The sequence below is a fragment of the Thalassophryne amazonica genome, chromosome 20 (genome assembly GCF_902500255.1).
Source record: "Thalassophryne amazonica chromosome 20, fThaAma1.1, whole genome shotgun sequence".
Lineage (NCBI taxonomy): Eukaryota > Metazoa > Chordata > Actinopteri > Batrachoidiformes > Batrachoididae > Thalassophryne > Thalassophryne amazonica.
In genome coordinates this window covers 38,082,470-38,098,335 of record NC_047122.1, presented here as the reverse complement: position 1 = coordinate 38,098,335, position 15,866 = coordinate 38,082,470, and the positions used below count along the sequence as shown (strand labels likewise).

At 39.7% G+C, this 15,866-nt stretch overlaps 1 protein-coding gene across 1 annotated transcript in view; it reads right to left on the bottom strand.

Moving 5' to 3' along the window:
* Positions 1 to 446: 446 nt before the first annotated feature.
* The window catches only part of kmt2ba (lysine (K)-specific methyltransferase 2Ba), a 64,245-nt gene continuing 48,825 nt past the window's right edge, over positions 447 to 15,866 (bottom strand). The window contains exons 20-36 of the mRNA XM_034160391.1: positions 15,296 to 15,477; positions 14,994 to 15,079; positions 14,688 to 14,822; positions 11,790 to 11,948; positions 11,360 to 11,477; positions 11,169 to 11,247; positions 9,136 to 9,296; positions 8,365 to 8,559; positions 5,902 to 8,212; positions 4,784 to 4,897; positions 4,434 to 4,552; positions 4,163 to 4,288; positions 3,783 to 4,035; positions 3,039 to 3,149; positions 2,822 to 2,905; positions 2,599 to 2,728; positions 447 to 1,951 (exon numbers count right to left, since the gene is read on the bottom strand). Of these exons, the coding sequence (XP_034016282.1) occupies positions 1,676 to 1,951; positions 2,599 to 2,728; positions 2,822 to 2,905; positions 3,039 to 3,149; positions 3,783 to 4,035; positions 4,163 to 4,288; positions 4,434 to 4,552; positions 4,784 to 4,897; positions 5,902 to 8,212; positions 8,365 to 8,559; positions 9,136 to 9,296; positions 11,169 to 11,247; positions 11,360 to 11,477; positions 11,790 to 11,948; positions 14,688 to 14,822; positions 14,994 to 15,079; positions 15,296 to 15,477 (4,639 nt within the window). The 3' untranslated portion in view covers positions 447 to 1,675. The remainder of the gene's footprint in view (positions 1,952 to 2,598; positions 2,729 to 2,821; positions 2,906 to 3,038; positions 3,150 to 3,782; positions 4,036 to 4,162; positions 4,289 to 4,433; positions 4,553 to 4,783; positions 4,898 to 5,901; positions 8,213 to 8,364; positions 8,560 to 9,135; positions 9,297 to 11,168; positions 11,248 to 11,359; positions 11,478 to 11,789; positions 11,949 to 14,687; positions 14,823 to 14,993; positions 15,080 to 15,295; positions 15,478 to 15,866) is intronic.

Here is a 15,866-nt window from a genome sequence, read left to right as displayed (position 1 = left end):
TTTTTCCAAAGTCTGTGTCCCAAGAATACTCCCTGTGAATTTGAAGACTGTCAGTAACAGGACTGGACTTATGTTAAGCACAGACAGACAGACGCAAAGATTTCACAAAACCCGATGTCCATATTTTTGACCTTGGGTAAAAATATGTAAATTACATATTAATGCACCATGTACAGTGGAATTTATAAAGGATTTGCTGGTGGACACCAACAAATCACAACGGAAAAGATTACCAAATGGAACCTTAAGTGTGAACATGTAGAATTTTTATTGAGCAGAAACAGGAGGATAAAAAAATATTTAAACAGGTGTATAAATTCTTTATACAACTATTTACAGCTGAAGATCTACACTGAGATAATAAAGCTTGTACAGCACAATGAACAGTGCTTCTGCAAAGAGCAGAAATCACTTTTAATCTGGTAAAAGTTGGCCATATTTTATTACAGAATAATTGCAGATATTTTAAATGGACCATCAAAAACTACAGCTGTGCACTTTCACAACTTGTGTTGCATAACTAAATGAAAAGGACGTTAGTTTGTAGTAGAAATCCTAGGGGTGGGGTCAGATCAGTAGTGTGCACAAAAACAAAAACAAAAAAAGATTAATACTTGGAGCAGCTCAAGTTTGAGTCAGTCTTCAACAAAAAGAAATTAAAAGCTTGAACATTTATTTCGGTAAGCATGTTGAATGAATATACATTTATTGTTCAAATATACAAAAAGAGTTTAGTGCAGAGCACCATCACTATATTCATTATGTACCCTGCACCAATGAACTCTCCCTCAAAAACCATAAAATACACAATCAGCACAAATGAACACATGAATAACATACTTCAATAACAGGATAAAATGCATAATGATCACAGCTTCTCTGTTACAAATAAAAACAGGAACTTTCAACAGATGGAGTAAAGGGATGAACCAAAAAGAAGTTTGGGTGGCCATATAAAAAACTACTTACGGGTGGATAAATATGTGTGTGTGTGTGTGAAGAGCACCTTCATCAAACTAACAGGAACATATTTGCATCACTTCTCGCAGGATTGGTGGTGGTGTTTTGTATTTAAATAAAGGTCAGTCTGCATTCATACCAACATGAGCAAAGACTAGAAAAATAAGGTGCTATATGAAGTTTCCTTCTCTGTGATCTTGTGCACAACAAAATGCACACCTGTCACTTGTAGAAGCATGAATCCCAAATTAGAGCAACCAGACCAAACAGCAATCAAGGTCTGCCAGCTTGCACCCTTTGCACATGCTAATAATCACTTTCTGGTAGTTGCGTAGCCCCAAATCCAGCAGAGGCCGATTACAACTCCAAAAAGTAAAAATTAAAATGTGCTGTGTACTAAATAGCAAAGTAGTATCTCCAAAAATACTGTTTTATTCTACAAACGATAATGCGTAACACACAAACAAGCCAACAGTGCAAACAATGAAATCTCATTTAACTTATGGCTCTCATCTGGTTACAGTGGCTGTTAAATGACTGAACATGTGCATCCCTGACTAGGCTTTAGTGGAGACCGTCATTGCATCAGGAATGTGTGCACCAATTTCTTCATTCTTACAGCCATCGTAACCATCCCTTTTTGACTTAACCTGTCTCCTGAATCCAAGTATATCCAATGTAATTGCTTGTGGCGCTGTCATTGGTATTGTTTGTACTAATTCAGGTAGTGACGGCAGCGTCTTGCCCCACAATTGCAATGTAGCTTGTTGCTCTCATCTTCAATGGGGAACTTGTAGTCGTAGGTTAGCTCCTCGCCCCTGTAGATCTTCCTCAAGGCAAAGATCACGATGTGCTTGCGGCCGTCCACATTAATGACGCGGGAGTAGCAGTTCGGTTCACATGAGTGGTTTATGAAACGCGCTGCGTTGCCTTGCATCGTCGCGTCCACCACATCAAAATCGTCGATGCGGAACATGTAGCAGCCAATTCCCTGATGGAGAAGGTTACAAGCAAGATTATTTTTTTGTATCATCAAAATCTGAACCACAATTTTTTTTTCCTACAATATTCATTAAAACTCAATTATGTATGCACATATTAAAAGAAATACTGAAAAGAATAATTATGAGCAGACTCCACAATAAATAAATAAATAAAAATGAATAAAACAAGAGCACTGTGCTCGTACAGTCAAAATACTGTTAGAAGTCGCTTTTCATAAGCTAAATTAGATGTGATTAAATGTCAGGAGGATGTATTTAGTTCATGCACTTCAATCAGTTTTTTTTTGTGGTGCTGTCAGGTTTTAACGCTCTCAAATATGACAGAAATTTGATCTTTTTTGACAGTTATGAATTTTTGAAAATTCGTTCAATGTTAAAGGATAGGGATTTTCCCAATTTTCCAAGATTTTGCCTGACTGTTACCTTGAAAATTGAATCAGTTCTTGCCTATCAGGATATGACTCCTCTGTAAAAATTTCATAAGGGTATATGACAAACTGTGGGTTCCAGGCTGTTCACATTAACAGACAAACAAACAGGGGCAAAAACATAACCTTTGCCCAACTTCGTTGGCAGAGGTAATTACCAATCACAAAAAGATTTCTGGTCAGTGTTGTGTTTTATGGCAACAAACCTTGCTGTCATAATATTTTTCCCTCTTGTCAGTCAGAACAGAGCGAATGACGGTGCCGGCGTACTCGATCACCATCTCTCCAGCCTCAATGTTCCTCTTGCAAAAAAGCCCACGCCCATGAATTTGTGATCTAAACAGAACATTTGGAAATCAGATACTCCATCCCAACTACATAAGGTGGAAACACATTTTACAAGTTAAGAATGTGCCTGTACGACCTTACCTGTAAACGCCGACTGCTTCTTTGGAGGCTTTCTCCAGGTGTCTGAATCTCATCGCCATGGGAAGCTCACTATTGGTGGCTCGCCTGTTAAGACAGCAAAACAGGAAAATATGACATTCTTGGTTGGATGCGATAAGTTTGAGATATGCAACTGGTTAAAAATAAATAAAATTCATGGTTGGCATTGAACACAACGGTGCAGCTTTAATGGTCTAACCTGGAAGATTTCAGTGGGAAGTCATCCTCCTCTTCATCATAGGGGCCTGTTATGTCAGGAAGCTGTCTGTGCTGTGATGCCAGGAAGTTGAACATATCAAAAGTTGCCTTCCTGATGAGAGAAAACACAAGACATAAAATAAATATACAAGAGATGTGTCCTCACTGGACAGTAGGTCTTGAAAAACTGTTACATCAGAGGAGGATGGACAGGTGTTCAGGCTCTTACTGACATTTGAATCCTCTAATTTAACCCAGAAAAAGCAGACCAAAGTCAGTGTCCTCCCATGACAGAGGGTTGTGAGACAAAAAGATATCCAAAATATCCTGGGTCTGTCACATTTTTATAGCTCCCACAATGCAGTGGTGGCAGCTAATAAATGTTGCAAACAAGATAATGATAAAGAAGAGCTGCACCATAAGAAGACACACTCGTGTTTTCACTGGGTGATTGTTTTATCGTGGCTAGAATACAAATACCAAAATCACCCATGGAGAACCATGGCAAGAACTGATCATTGCAAAAATGCAACGGGTGTGCGATTAATAGAAACCAGATCTGCAGCACAATAAATCCTCACATCCACTATGTATGAAAAACACATATTGTGTGAATATATGAACATGGTCAATGCTTCAGTCAATACGTATTCAATATCATCACGCACAAACCTTTCCAGCAGCAATTTGAGCACTAACCACTTCTGTGTTAAAAAAAAGTTTAGAGAACTGAATATGAACACACCGTGTGTAGATTTCAGCTCGGGCACAGCCAGTTGGATTAAGCGGTAGTTCTTCCTCAATGTCCTCACAGCGGTGGAAGCGAAAACGATGTTTCTTGCAGTTTGCAGCACCTTGCAGTTGCTCCAACAGGAAAATAACTGCATCGTGCACAACGCCAAGCATCCGAGAGCCGCTCATCCCTGCGAGTGGTAGCTGCTTCAGGTGAAAAGCTGCTCGGGCTTCAAGAACGCTGTCAATGACTGCACGCCATGCAACTGGGGGTTGGTAGAGAGAGGAGAAGGACAAATGGTAATAATTTGAACAAAATGTACACAGAGCATTTCTTCAGACTGGCTGGTTTTGTTTTGCCTAACAAACGAGCCAAATACACAAACAGCTTACCTTCTATGCTGTTGGCCTTAACACTAAAGCCGTCGTCACTGGTGATTTCAAAACGCAAGTGAGGCTGGTTCACACAGGTCCTGTTGTTGTATTTAGGTGCAGACGTATCTTCTTCTGAGCTTACACCTGGAGAATTCAGTGAGATGTGGTTGTAAAAAGGCACTATCAACTTTCGCTGAAAACAAATTAATAATTTTTCCAGCACATCAATCAGATCTTGTATGTTTAGTTCTACTTTTTGAAAGTTATTGCTCTCACGTTAATCACAAACCTAAATAAGGGTGCCAGGCAGAGAGATCACCAGAGCGCGCACTGATCCAGGTGTACAATTTATGATCACCGTTGTCAGTTTTGCTCTGCTTGGCAGGTGGACATTCAACCTCAGAAGACCTGAGGGGGGAAAAAAAATAAAAAAAATAAAATAAATAAATAAACAAACAAACTGACTGTATAATTTTATTTGTTTATTTTAATCATGACTTTGTTTGCTAATGATGCACATGATGCTTTCAGTAACAATATAGGCTAATACTGGGATGGATGTCCTTTAACAAGAATTTGCAAGACACAACTTTTAAAGTTGCATTTCCAAAAACAGAATATCGGTTGACACCAGCTGACCTGGTTGGTGAAGCAGGTTGTGGAGTAACTGTTTTCAACTTCTCAACAATCTTCTCCTGGTCAAGATCAAGAATCTCCTTCACTGATGGAGCCTTCATTCTCACTCCACTTAGCCTTTGGGATGAAAAGAAAAGAAATATTTCTCCTTGAAGCTTTTGATTCGGAGCTCCTTATGTTCCAAATGAAGACGGCTAATTTCAAGCTCTGTAGCTGGTTTACAGAACTTCTGCCTCTTTATACACATACATCCACGCTGCTAGTCTTTGAACCACATCATTCAATCAATATTAATCTGAGTGTTCTAGATTGATTACTACAATGCTGCATTAACTGGACCTGCTGAACCAAATAAAAATGCTGCTAACAAATTTTGCTTACAATATAAAACAGCAACAACAACAAAACAATATAACATTAAGAAGCAGTTTGAAGTTTTTTTCTTTATTGCATCACAGTTGTTCAATTTTGAAGTTTATACACTGACCTGAATTTTAATGTGCTATGTGCAATTCTAATCCAATTACATTTTCTCTGCAAACCTGATTGGTTAATCGTGTGAGATTTCATATCGGGGTAACGGTGGCAAAATATTTGACTGTTTTACATTTGGATGCATTACTCCGTGTCCTGACCAGTGTTCTGAAGAGATGTCATTCCTGTCGAATATCATTCCTGTCCTCTGCTCAACTGCGAATGTGCACTTGTGCAGTATTGTCGGGACGCGGAACTGTCAATTCATGCAACAAGATACACAATTCAACAAAAAAAAAAAAAAACCATGCATACGATGGAATTGGATTAGAATGGGAATCACCCTCTTGTGTCTGATGATTTGCGGACATTCATGGTGTTATACGGTCGCAAATATCTAAAAAACTAAAGCTCAATTTGCAGCATGAACGTCCGCAAATCATCAGACACAACAGGGTTACTAAATTCTAGCTATCAAAAAAATCTGTCTGGTCTCTTCAAATTATATTTAGGATTTTTAGTGTTTGCTACATTGGGTAAAAAAAAAAAAAAAAAAAAATATATATATATGCCTAATTTGAACATACCACAAAGAAAATTCTGAATGACTATGTAAGCAAAAGGCAGAACCAGAACTTTCACAGTACCTGACATCATTATCTCCCGGTTCAGCTGATGACTCCGTCAACACCTTTATCTTTGCTCTCTTTCTGCAAGGCCTCTCAGAGACTGATGAGACTCTCTTGACACGCACCTGGGAGCGACTTGAGTTAGAAGTATCTGGTTCATTTTGGACACTACTTGGAAACTCAGACAATGCAGGTGTTGATTCAGACAGAGCTGATGATTCATCAAGATGCCCTGTGAACTGAAAATTTGAGGCGTCGCCATTTTTAACCTCTGGCTGTTGAGCATTCTCCAGGATAGTTGGTTGTATGTTTCTTATTTCACGATGAGTAGCCATGGCTCTGTCAATAATGTCTTGAGCTGTGCTGTTGTCACTGTGTGACAAGACTGCCTCAGAAATGTTCTCTACACAGATGGGAGCTTGAAGCACTCTTTTCACAGGCACCACCCTGACAATGACTCTCTTCTGAGATGGCGTTGTGTGGTTGCTGCCTTGAGTGACATTTGTGGCAGAAGAGCTGAGAGGAGACTTTATTATTATATGAGGGACAGAACCCTCTAAGGTGCCACTGCTGTGAAGAATCTTGGCAATGTGGCTTATTTTGTTGTAGGGAGGTGAATTTGTTCCAACTGACTGATAAGTGTTGGATCTTGGGTCTTTTACCAGAACATGACCTTGGCGGTTGACAATCAGGATCTGTGGGGTTGGAGATGGGGAGGGTGTAGGATTAGAGGCAGCCTGTTCAGTGGTACTTACAATTTGCTGCTGGCCACCTGGCTTAGAGTTGCTCGTGTCAACGTTAATAGTACTATCTGCTGTTATACCAGGCATAAATAAGTTTAAGCCATTGATCACAGCTGGGGATGAGATCGTCCGTGGAATTCCTTGAAAACTAGTAACAGTGGAAATGGGTGCACTATTTACAGCCCGTACAGGCTGAGCAGGAACCTTTAATACAAATTGGGGGGGTTTGCTCTCCTGTGGCAGAAGTGGTTTCGGCAATTTGCATTGCACATTTGAGACAAGATGTTTTGACTTTTCCATAGTAGTATGTAATGGTGCTGGAGCTCTTTTGTTTTTTGACTCTGGAGAGTAGTCTGGGTCATTTAAATCATCTATGTATCCTTCCACGGAGTCAGTTGCAGATGAACTGTCATCGTAATCACTTACATCGTGATTTGGGCACAACATAGTTTTACCAGAAGCTGGAATAAAAAAGCCGGTACTTGAATCCAAAATCACCTCATTTTGAGAGGCAGTCTCATAATTCAGCAGCTCCTCCTGGACAGATATATCTGTGTTTGACTCAAATGCTCCAACAACTGCAGATGTTGAAGAATTTTCCTGAGGCTCTGGTTCAGAAAATGCAACTTTTCCTTGTTCTGTGTACATAGATTCCAATCTCTTTAGTCTAACTGTTAGCTTTTTAGTAGTGGTACTGTTGTTGCTGAAAAGTTTATTGGTTTTATTTTGTCCTCCACCGTCCTGGTCGTAACAGTCATCGCTATCATTATCATCTGACGACTCACTTTCATCGCTCTCTGACCCACCGTCTGCCCCATCCAACTGCGAGACTGAATGTGCTGAAGATGCCTGAGGGACACCTGAAGAGTCTGAGCCACTGGCTAAGTCACAGACGACCGTACGGGTAAACTTTATATAATGGCTGGATTCTTCTCGAGAGTCATTCTGTTCCTGCGCAGCGTCTACTGTCACTTCCCCCCTCCCTCCCTGTGTGCCACAGTGAAGTGCCACATTCTCATTGAGCAAAGCCTCATCAAAGTCAAGCTTAGCATTCAGTACAGAGGCTACTGCTCCATCTGTATCAGAGTCAAACACAGTATAGGGAAGCTCCTGGGCCATCAGGTGGGCCACCTCCTCCTCTAAGCTTTCAGGGGCTAGCGAGATGCCATTAGATGTGGCAACAGCTACATCTTCTGCCTCAGATGATGCCAAAAAGTCATTGGGAACCTCAGCAGACACTGGAGTGGTGATTTTAAATATGTGCCTCCCTCTCGGAGAGCGAGTGAGTGACCCTTGCCGAGGCGACAGCCCTGTGGACATGTTGTATCTCAGTGGGGAGCCCAAGACGGGTGATGTTGAGTTTTGCTGTGAGAGAGGTGGTGAGGTTGATGCAAAGTTTGATGACCTTGGGGGAGAACTGAACAAGTTAGCTCTGCAATGGACAGAGCGGCGGGTCAGCGGAGTAGACAGGTCACCATTTGTTGGTGAGGAACTACAGCAACTCCTTGACGATAGCCTGCGAGGCCGACGAGTGTCGTCCAGGTCCCTCAAAGTCAGGATGTGATGCGATTTTGCAGGTGCAGACCCTGAAAACATCAGACAATGCCAGGAGGGGAAAAAAAAAAAAAAAAAAACTATGAATTTCTCAGGTCTAGTTTACTCACACTGAAAGGAATGGCACATCATTACTTCTGACAAGGAGGTTATATTTTTGTTTTAATGTAAAATGAGAGCCCACAGGTGACCTGGTTTTCCCTTAAAATTTTATTTACCTGGAGAGGGGAGAGGTTTGATGATCCTCCGGCTGGTCTTCGGATTTGTGAGTAACTTGGGCTTTTGGCTGCAGATGCAATGTGCTGATCCGAGTTGGGTGATGGTGTGGTCGATTTTATTGAACTGGATGAGATGCTTAAATGTTCTGGGGACTCAATTTCTGGCAAGATATAGGGTTAAGATAAATAGTTATTAGATCTGTGAGCAATGATACCACTCACTCTGCCATACTAGTTGCTACAAATAATCAAGGAAAGGGTTCCTTTATTCATATTTAAAGGCATACATCTCTCAGCGTTTACATTTTTCTCATGAATGGCTTTATTCACTTAGGAAAATGTGAAATTAACAATGCCTTTGTTTGTCCCAAACCACAATATAACAATATACAGGGTGAACACACAAACACTCCTTGGTTTCAAATTTTTATAATATGAAAAGTTACATGAATAATTTTACAATTTTGAAGAAGAATCTGCAAAAGAGAAAAAAACTTGAGTTTCTGCAATTGTAGATACCAAAATTGCAAAATTATTCATTCCAGTCCTGTGTTTTAACTAGCTATTGAGCCACTCTAATGTGGGAAATCTTGTCAATTGCTACATGTATTAATGGTAGGAGTCAACCAATTATCAGCTGAGTCAATATTCATTTTTTTGGATACCGTATCGGCAGTTTAAAATAAACAGCAGCTGAGAGAGTTTCGCTCTGCTGCAGATAATCAGTGGGAGCTCACCTCTGCAAAGGTTTGGACTGTGAACAATGGTATGGTTCTTTTCTTTGTCCCATTTTGGCTCACGATCCTCACCAGGCAGGGGTGTGCAGACCTCCATCACCTTACAGGTGTACTTGCAGCGCTTACGGGGGTCCACTGTGCTCCAGTATAGTCGAGAACATCTAAATAATGAAGTCACATCATGTGAAATTAATTTTAAATGAAAAATATATAGAAAGAACACTAGAGATCTGTGAGCGAGATCTCAAAGGACAGGCAAAATTCTGCCATACTGGATCTCTTGCAAGAAATGCATATTGGTGGTATAAAATATTTTGTGATAAAATCCCTGATTTAACAAACCAATCAACTTGTGACATATATATATATATATATATATATATATATATATATATATATATATATATATATATATTATGTCCTGCTTAGGCTTTGGTATCGAGAACTGGTTCTTTTTGAGAATCGTTAAGAACTTACTTGATCCACCAAAATCAATAGTCTTTTTGCTTAACGATTCCATTATCGGTCCTTCAGAGCGGCCATTGTTTATCAGGAAAATGTGTATTTCTCTACATTGATTGCAGAACCTGCAGCAGGTCTGCAATCAACCACTTCTACAGCAGCTCTGCTTGAACCAACAAAGCAGTGCTCCGATCGGCTGCTTCATTGATTCTCTGCTTTTCAGAAGTGGCAAGTGAAAAGAAGAAGAAGAAGAAGAAAAAAAAACCCTGAAAGTTTTTGGCAAGGGCCAAAGGAAGGCCCGAAGCCCCTGGCAGGGGCTCTGGGAGTTCTCCACCAGAAAAAATTGTGTCATGACGATACAACTTATGTATCATCATGACAAGTTGTGTGAAAAGACCATTTTCCCATATTGGCAAGATGACAAAAATATAACACAGTTGGTCACATGGATTAGAATACGGTGTTATTACTATTTGATGTGACCACATATTTGCGTTGGACTGTTACTTATTTCTCACTACATTAATCTAAACAATTGACTTCAGCCATTTGTGCTTTTATAACATCTACTGTTTATTAAGTCATCAATATCACTTTTAGTTCTCAGGAACACTGATTATTAGATTCTTATCCACTTCTATAAATGGAAAACAATAACTGATTTTCCCATTCGGTGCTGACGTCAGCATTTCTGGGATACCCTCAGCTTAACAGAAGAAACTATAAAATGCAGTTTTCGCAGGTTTAGCAGTTTAACATATCACATCTGCATGGAGACAGTTTGAAGTAAATCCATCCCAAAGACAGAGTTTGAGTTGTGTGAAATAACTTGAATAATGTCAACTGGCAATGAATTCAGTCAAAAACACAATATAATAAAATAAGCTTACACGGAGTGCTAGCTTTTCTGTATAAATGATTAAAAAAAGTCAGGTCAGCGTTCGTTTCCTTTGTCGTTTTGACATGACGTGGAGTTCACAGTAAAATCTGTAATGGTGTCTAACATTTGCTGCTGTGTGGTCGAGCGGTGCCGCCGTGTTTCTTCAGTCTCAAATCAGGAGGTGAAAAGATGAGATTAGTATCTACTGTGACTGTTTCCAAACAATTTTACAAATACAAACATCGTGACGGACAGATCACAGACTAAATCTGACACAGGCTAGGAAAACAAAAATAAGCCTCCTTCTTCTTTCAAGTTTATTGGCGGTTTGCAAACCAACATGGTGTATTACCGCCACCAACTGTTTGGGTGTGGAGCATTAATGGATTCTGACATGCTATCAAATATAACTCGGAAACGTTCACCACATAAGTAAAACCCAGGATTTCCACGAATTTCCGGAAAACTTTCATCACTGAGAGTTACTTTCCTTTATTCACATCTTACTGTATGTATGCTACCACTGTGTAGAGCCCAATAACTGTATACATACAGGATAAAGCCAGCATGTCATCACCCACTGGGCTTTCTACAGGGACCCAGAACATAATGGTATGCCAATGGAATTTATCAGCATAAAAATCTGTTTATCCACTCAGATCACCTTGTATCAACACAGTTAATAACTTACTGATATCCAACAGGATATAGCAGCCTCCCAACGGACGACAGCTCTGACAATGCACCAAGTTTTTGAATCTGCAGCGAGCCTGGAAAATGAAGACAGATACAGTTCACCCCTCTGATATGTAGCATTAACATCTTATTTCCTTACAGAGAAATGACAAATCACGATGATAAAAACCAGACAGACAGTCTTACCAATGGTCATGTTTATGGACTCTGGCTCAATGCCTGTGAGGAATTTTCTTCTTAATGTGATGCCCTCAAAGTCGACATATGTTCTCCGATGAACTTCAAAACCATTCCCAGACACTATCTAGAAGAGCAAAGTCACCCATAAATCAATATGCTGTTCAGAATAGCAGCCATGGTGTGTATTTAGCTGATATTATTTATATATTTCTGGCCAATGTACTTTTAAATAAAATCAAGTCAACTTACAAGTATATGCTAACAGTTCTATTAGATTAATTATGGCTTTATATAGCCACTTTCCTATATCAAAGCCAACACACTGGATAATCGCAGAGTGATGTGCTCCTCTCCGTTAACAAATATATTTACATATGAATGTCAAGCAAGGTCATTCTGACATTGTTTTAAAAAGGATGGGAATACTCAAGTATACCTCCTCACTCGCAAGGTCCCTGTGATCATAGCAGTACATCTTCTTATCCTGCTGGAAAACACACTTCTGGGATCGAGCACACATGAAGTGAAAATTACTCTGACAAGTAACAAGACAACAGCCCACAGTAGCTCCTATCTGGTCACAGTGATCACAGCGCTGCAGAAAGGGAACAAAGACAAGAAAATGTAACTGCTCCATCATAAATTTTTTTCACAAGTACATCATTAGGTTGCATGTACAATCACCAATCCTACAATGTTTAAACATCATTAATCCTAATCCATTTAAATCCCAGTGAGCATTGCGCCATTGGGGGGGGAGAAACTCTTTTGAAAAGGGCCCAAGGCTCGAAGTCCCTGGCGGAGGGAGGTCTGGGCGTTCTCCCCCAGAAAAAAAAAAAAATTCGAACCTCAGATGCATTCTGGTGCTTTTTCAGGTCTATTCACCGACCAAAAAACAAACAAACAAAAATCTCCAAAACAATTCAATTTTTTTGGTGGGTCAGGTCAATTTGTCCACTCCAGTCTTTTCACACAACTTGTATTGTGCTACCTGTCTTTAATTAAAAAAAATATATCAATAAATACTATGTGGCTCAGAAATTACACAGTAAAGGAAATGACATTTCAAAGAAATCAAAAATAATAATTCTCGGTATCAATTCAAATGGAGCAATAGAACAGCACATTATTGCATCAACTTGTTAAACCTTCACTCCTGAGTTTTCCTAGTTTTGCCAGGAGCTTTGGAGCTATATTGATAACTTTTCTTTTCAAATTTTTGTCCGCCTTATGTATAGATGTCTGGGTTTTCAGATGTTTTCCCTGGGACAATGTCAGTTCCTGCCTATGTTCACCTTTCTCTTTTTTGGATTTTCTTTCTTAAAATACAAATATTGCTTATAATGAAAGCTACTAAATTCATTTATTCACTTTTTCCATTTAAATAAATAAATAAAAATAAAAAGAGATGAGGGCTCTAGGAAAACCACTGCTCATCTGGCTAGACCCTGACTTAAATATTATAAAAAGTACATTAATGCAAACATTTGTTGTCTTATGCATAATGCAAGTGATAATCAAATAAACACATCTTAGAACGACTTCCGGTTCTTCAAGCAATTGAATGGCAGTCAGATTTGCGAGTTCCGGATGTTTTTTTGTTTTTTTTAAATAAACCCAATGGTACTATTTTTGGTAACACTGGTGTTGGGTCAAAGCTATTCACCCAAGCTAATGTTAGCCATGGAGGGTGTCAGTACACCTGAGCCAACCCTGCTAAGTATTCTGAAAGAACTCCATGATTTCAGAAAAGATAACAATGAACAATACTCAGACATAAAATGGGAGCTAAAACAAATGAATAGAAGAAGCAGAGGGATGCCTGGTCCACATTCATGAGATGTCTCATTATTTTGACTCACAAAACAAAAAATGACAACACTACACACTAACCCTACATTACATGCTAAATACACTCCACAACAGAGTAACTACACACCCCAAACACGCCAAATATCACAAATCTCTTAAATATCAAAACTGTCTGATTGCCATCTCCTTTTCTCGCCGCACCAAAATCACCCACAATTTTCCTTCCCTCAGCAACCAAATTACATGGATTGGGGGATCATTTTTTATTGGCTTATGTTGTGCATTTTCCACCAATGACAAGAGAAAGTTGTGTTTTGTTTTTTAGTTGTAGTTGCTACGGCAGAGAGAGGAGACAGAAGAAAAACTCCCGTTCATGCGTGTCCTGCTTGTACCGCACACCCACAAGCACACCAAAGTGGGGCCTGTGGTCTGTGATCAAGCACACGATAAAGGGGAAGTTGTGTTTCTTCCCACCGCTGCCTCTGCTGCAGGCAGACAAGGAATTGACAATCGTATTTGCGTCGTGCTTCTACAAAAATGCATACCAAAAATGACCATAATATTCAGAAAAAAAGCATATAGGTTGAATAATATCAAAAAGACAAAGGAAATGATCATGAATTTCTGCAAGATAGGCTGATCCATCCCTACTCCACTCTCTATTGAAGAGAGTCACACAATTCAGGTTCCTGGGTGAGACTGTGTCAGAGGACCTGAACTGGAACACTAACACCGACCCAGCTGTGGGAAAGGCCCAACGCATGTTCTACTTGAGGAAATTTGCACTTTCTAATCATTCTTCTACATCAATAATAAGTTGCTCTAAATGATATCTTTTTATTTATAACTGCATTATTACGACAATGACAAACATAGTTATTGATTGATTTAAGTCTGCACATTCAAACGGAGACTTATAGTGCAGCGGACTGGGTGTTACATCTGCTTGATTCGGTCATGTGGCTGACACAGAAGCACGTCAGTCGACTGCAGAGGGCTTTAGCACTTTTAGCAGCTGTCAGTAGCTTCACCCATTAGCTCCACTTAATGTACGATTACTGGCAAAAATATGTGGCTCATAACTTTTAATGTCCACAACAAAATAAACCATTGGGAGAACCACCATGCAGTCCCTAAAAATATGGTTTAATAAAAATCCCAACCCAGTTTAGGTGGTTCAGACTTCATAAAGAGGCATGTTTGGGTGTCTTTCGTCACACGTCGAGCCACACATGCTGAGAAATGTGCATAATGCCAGAACTATCCTTAAAAAAAAAAAATCTCTCAGCCAGCAAAACAAAGATAACCCTTCTTCTTTCGAGTTTATTGGCAGCTTGCAAACCAACACAGCGCATTACTGCCATCAACTGTTCGGGCGTAGAACATGAATGGATTCTGACGTATGTTATCAAAAATAACCCGGAAATGTTCACCACGTAAGTAAAAACCTGGATTTCTGGGAATTTCCGGAAAACTTTCACCATTGTAATCCCCATAAAAAAATATTTTAGTTTTCACTTACCAGGTGGCGCCCCCTTGAGACAGCACTGTGGACTTGCAAAAGAGCAGCATTTTCCTCATAGACCTCCGCAGACCAAATACAGCAGTTAACATGAGCCCAGTCATTCTGTCCCAAGTATAACAACCGTCCTTCATCCTGTTTGTATAAAACATCAGTTTGAAGATTTTATTTTTAATATTCTAACACGGCACAAACACATTTAAATAAAGGTCAAACCTAACACACAAACAGCTCTAACAGCTGTAAATTTATTAACTGAATGACTTTGTATTTCCAGCAAGGACACAATAAGGCATCTAAACTCACATTAGGAGCAGAGTCTCCATAATGCTGACACAATGCACACTGCCTCGCATCTTTCTCTGTGGTAGATTCCACAGAGGTCACTGCACCTTAGTGGAGGAGCAAAAGGTCATGTTTATTTCAACCTGAAGATGTAATCCTCACACAAACACAGCATTTTTGTAGGTACAAGTGCAAAACTATTGCTGAAACAGCACCAGTGATCATGAACAAGTGTAGTCACTGCTGAAGATCTTGTCACAACCAAAAACAAAAGTCACGTTCCTTGGTGTAGACAGGTTGACAGGCTACAAGACTTTCCGTACCATGTGGAAGCACAGACTGATCCGGTCTTGCACCAGACAGGTATGTAGTGCCTGAAGACAACTGAGATTTGGCATTCCCCCCCGGTGGGCCGCTGATTGTGGCAAGATGGTACGTTCTCTCCAGCCACTGTGCATAACTGTGCTCCTGAGATGGTGGGAGGACTGCCCCAGGAAGCATGCCACTAAAGCGTGAGGGAGAACAGGAAAACAAGCAGCCGAATCACAAACGATTCTTTAAAGTAGGGCTGCAGCTATCGATTATTTTAGTAATAGAGTATTCTATCGATTATTCTGGCGAATAATCGAGTATTCAGATAGAGAAATTAATTTAATGTCATTAATTTACTTAAGCTTAATTTAACAGTTTTACCTGACATTGAAAAGGATAAGTCAGTTTAATGAACAACCAGTTCAACTCCTCTTAAAATAAACATTTTTATTGGCAGACTTTGGTGGCATAACTTAACTGGTAGCTGCTTCTTTAAAGAAAGAAAAGGAGTCAATGTAAGTGGCATTGGCATATTCTGAATTCATTTTAAAGATGACCAAAAAAAAAAAAAAAGTTAAAACA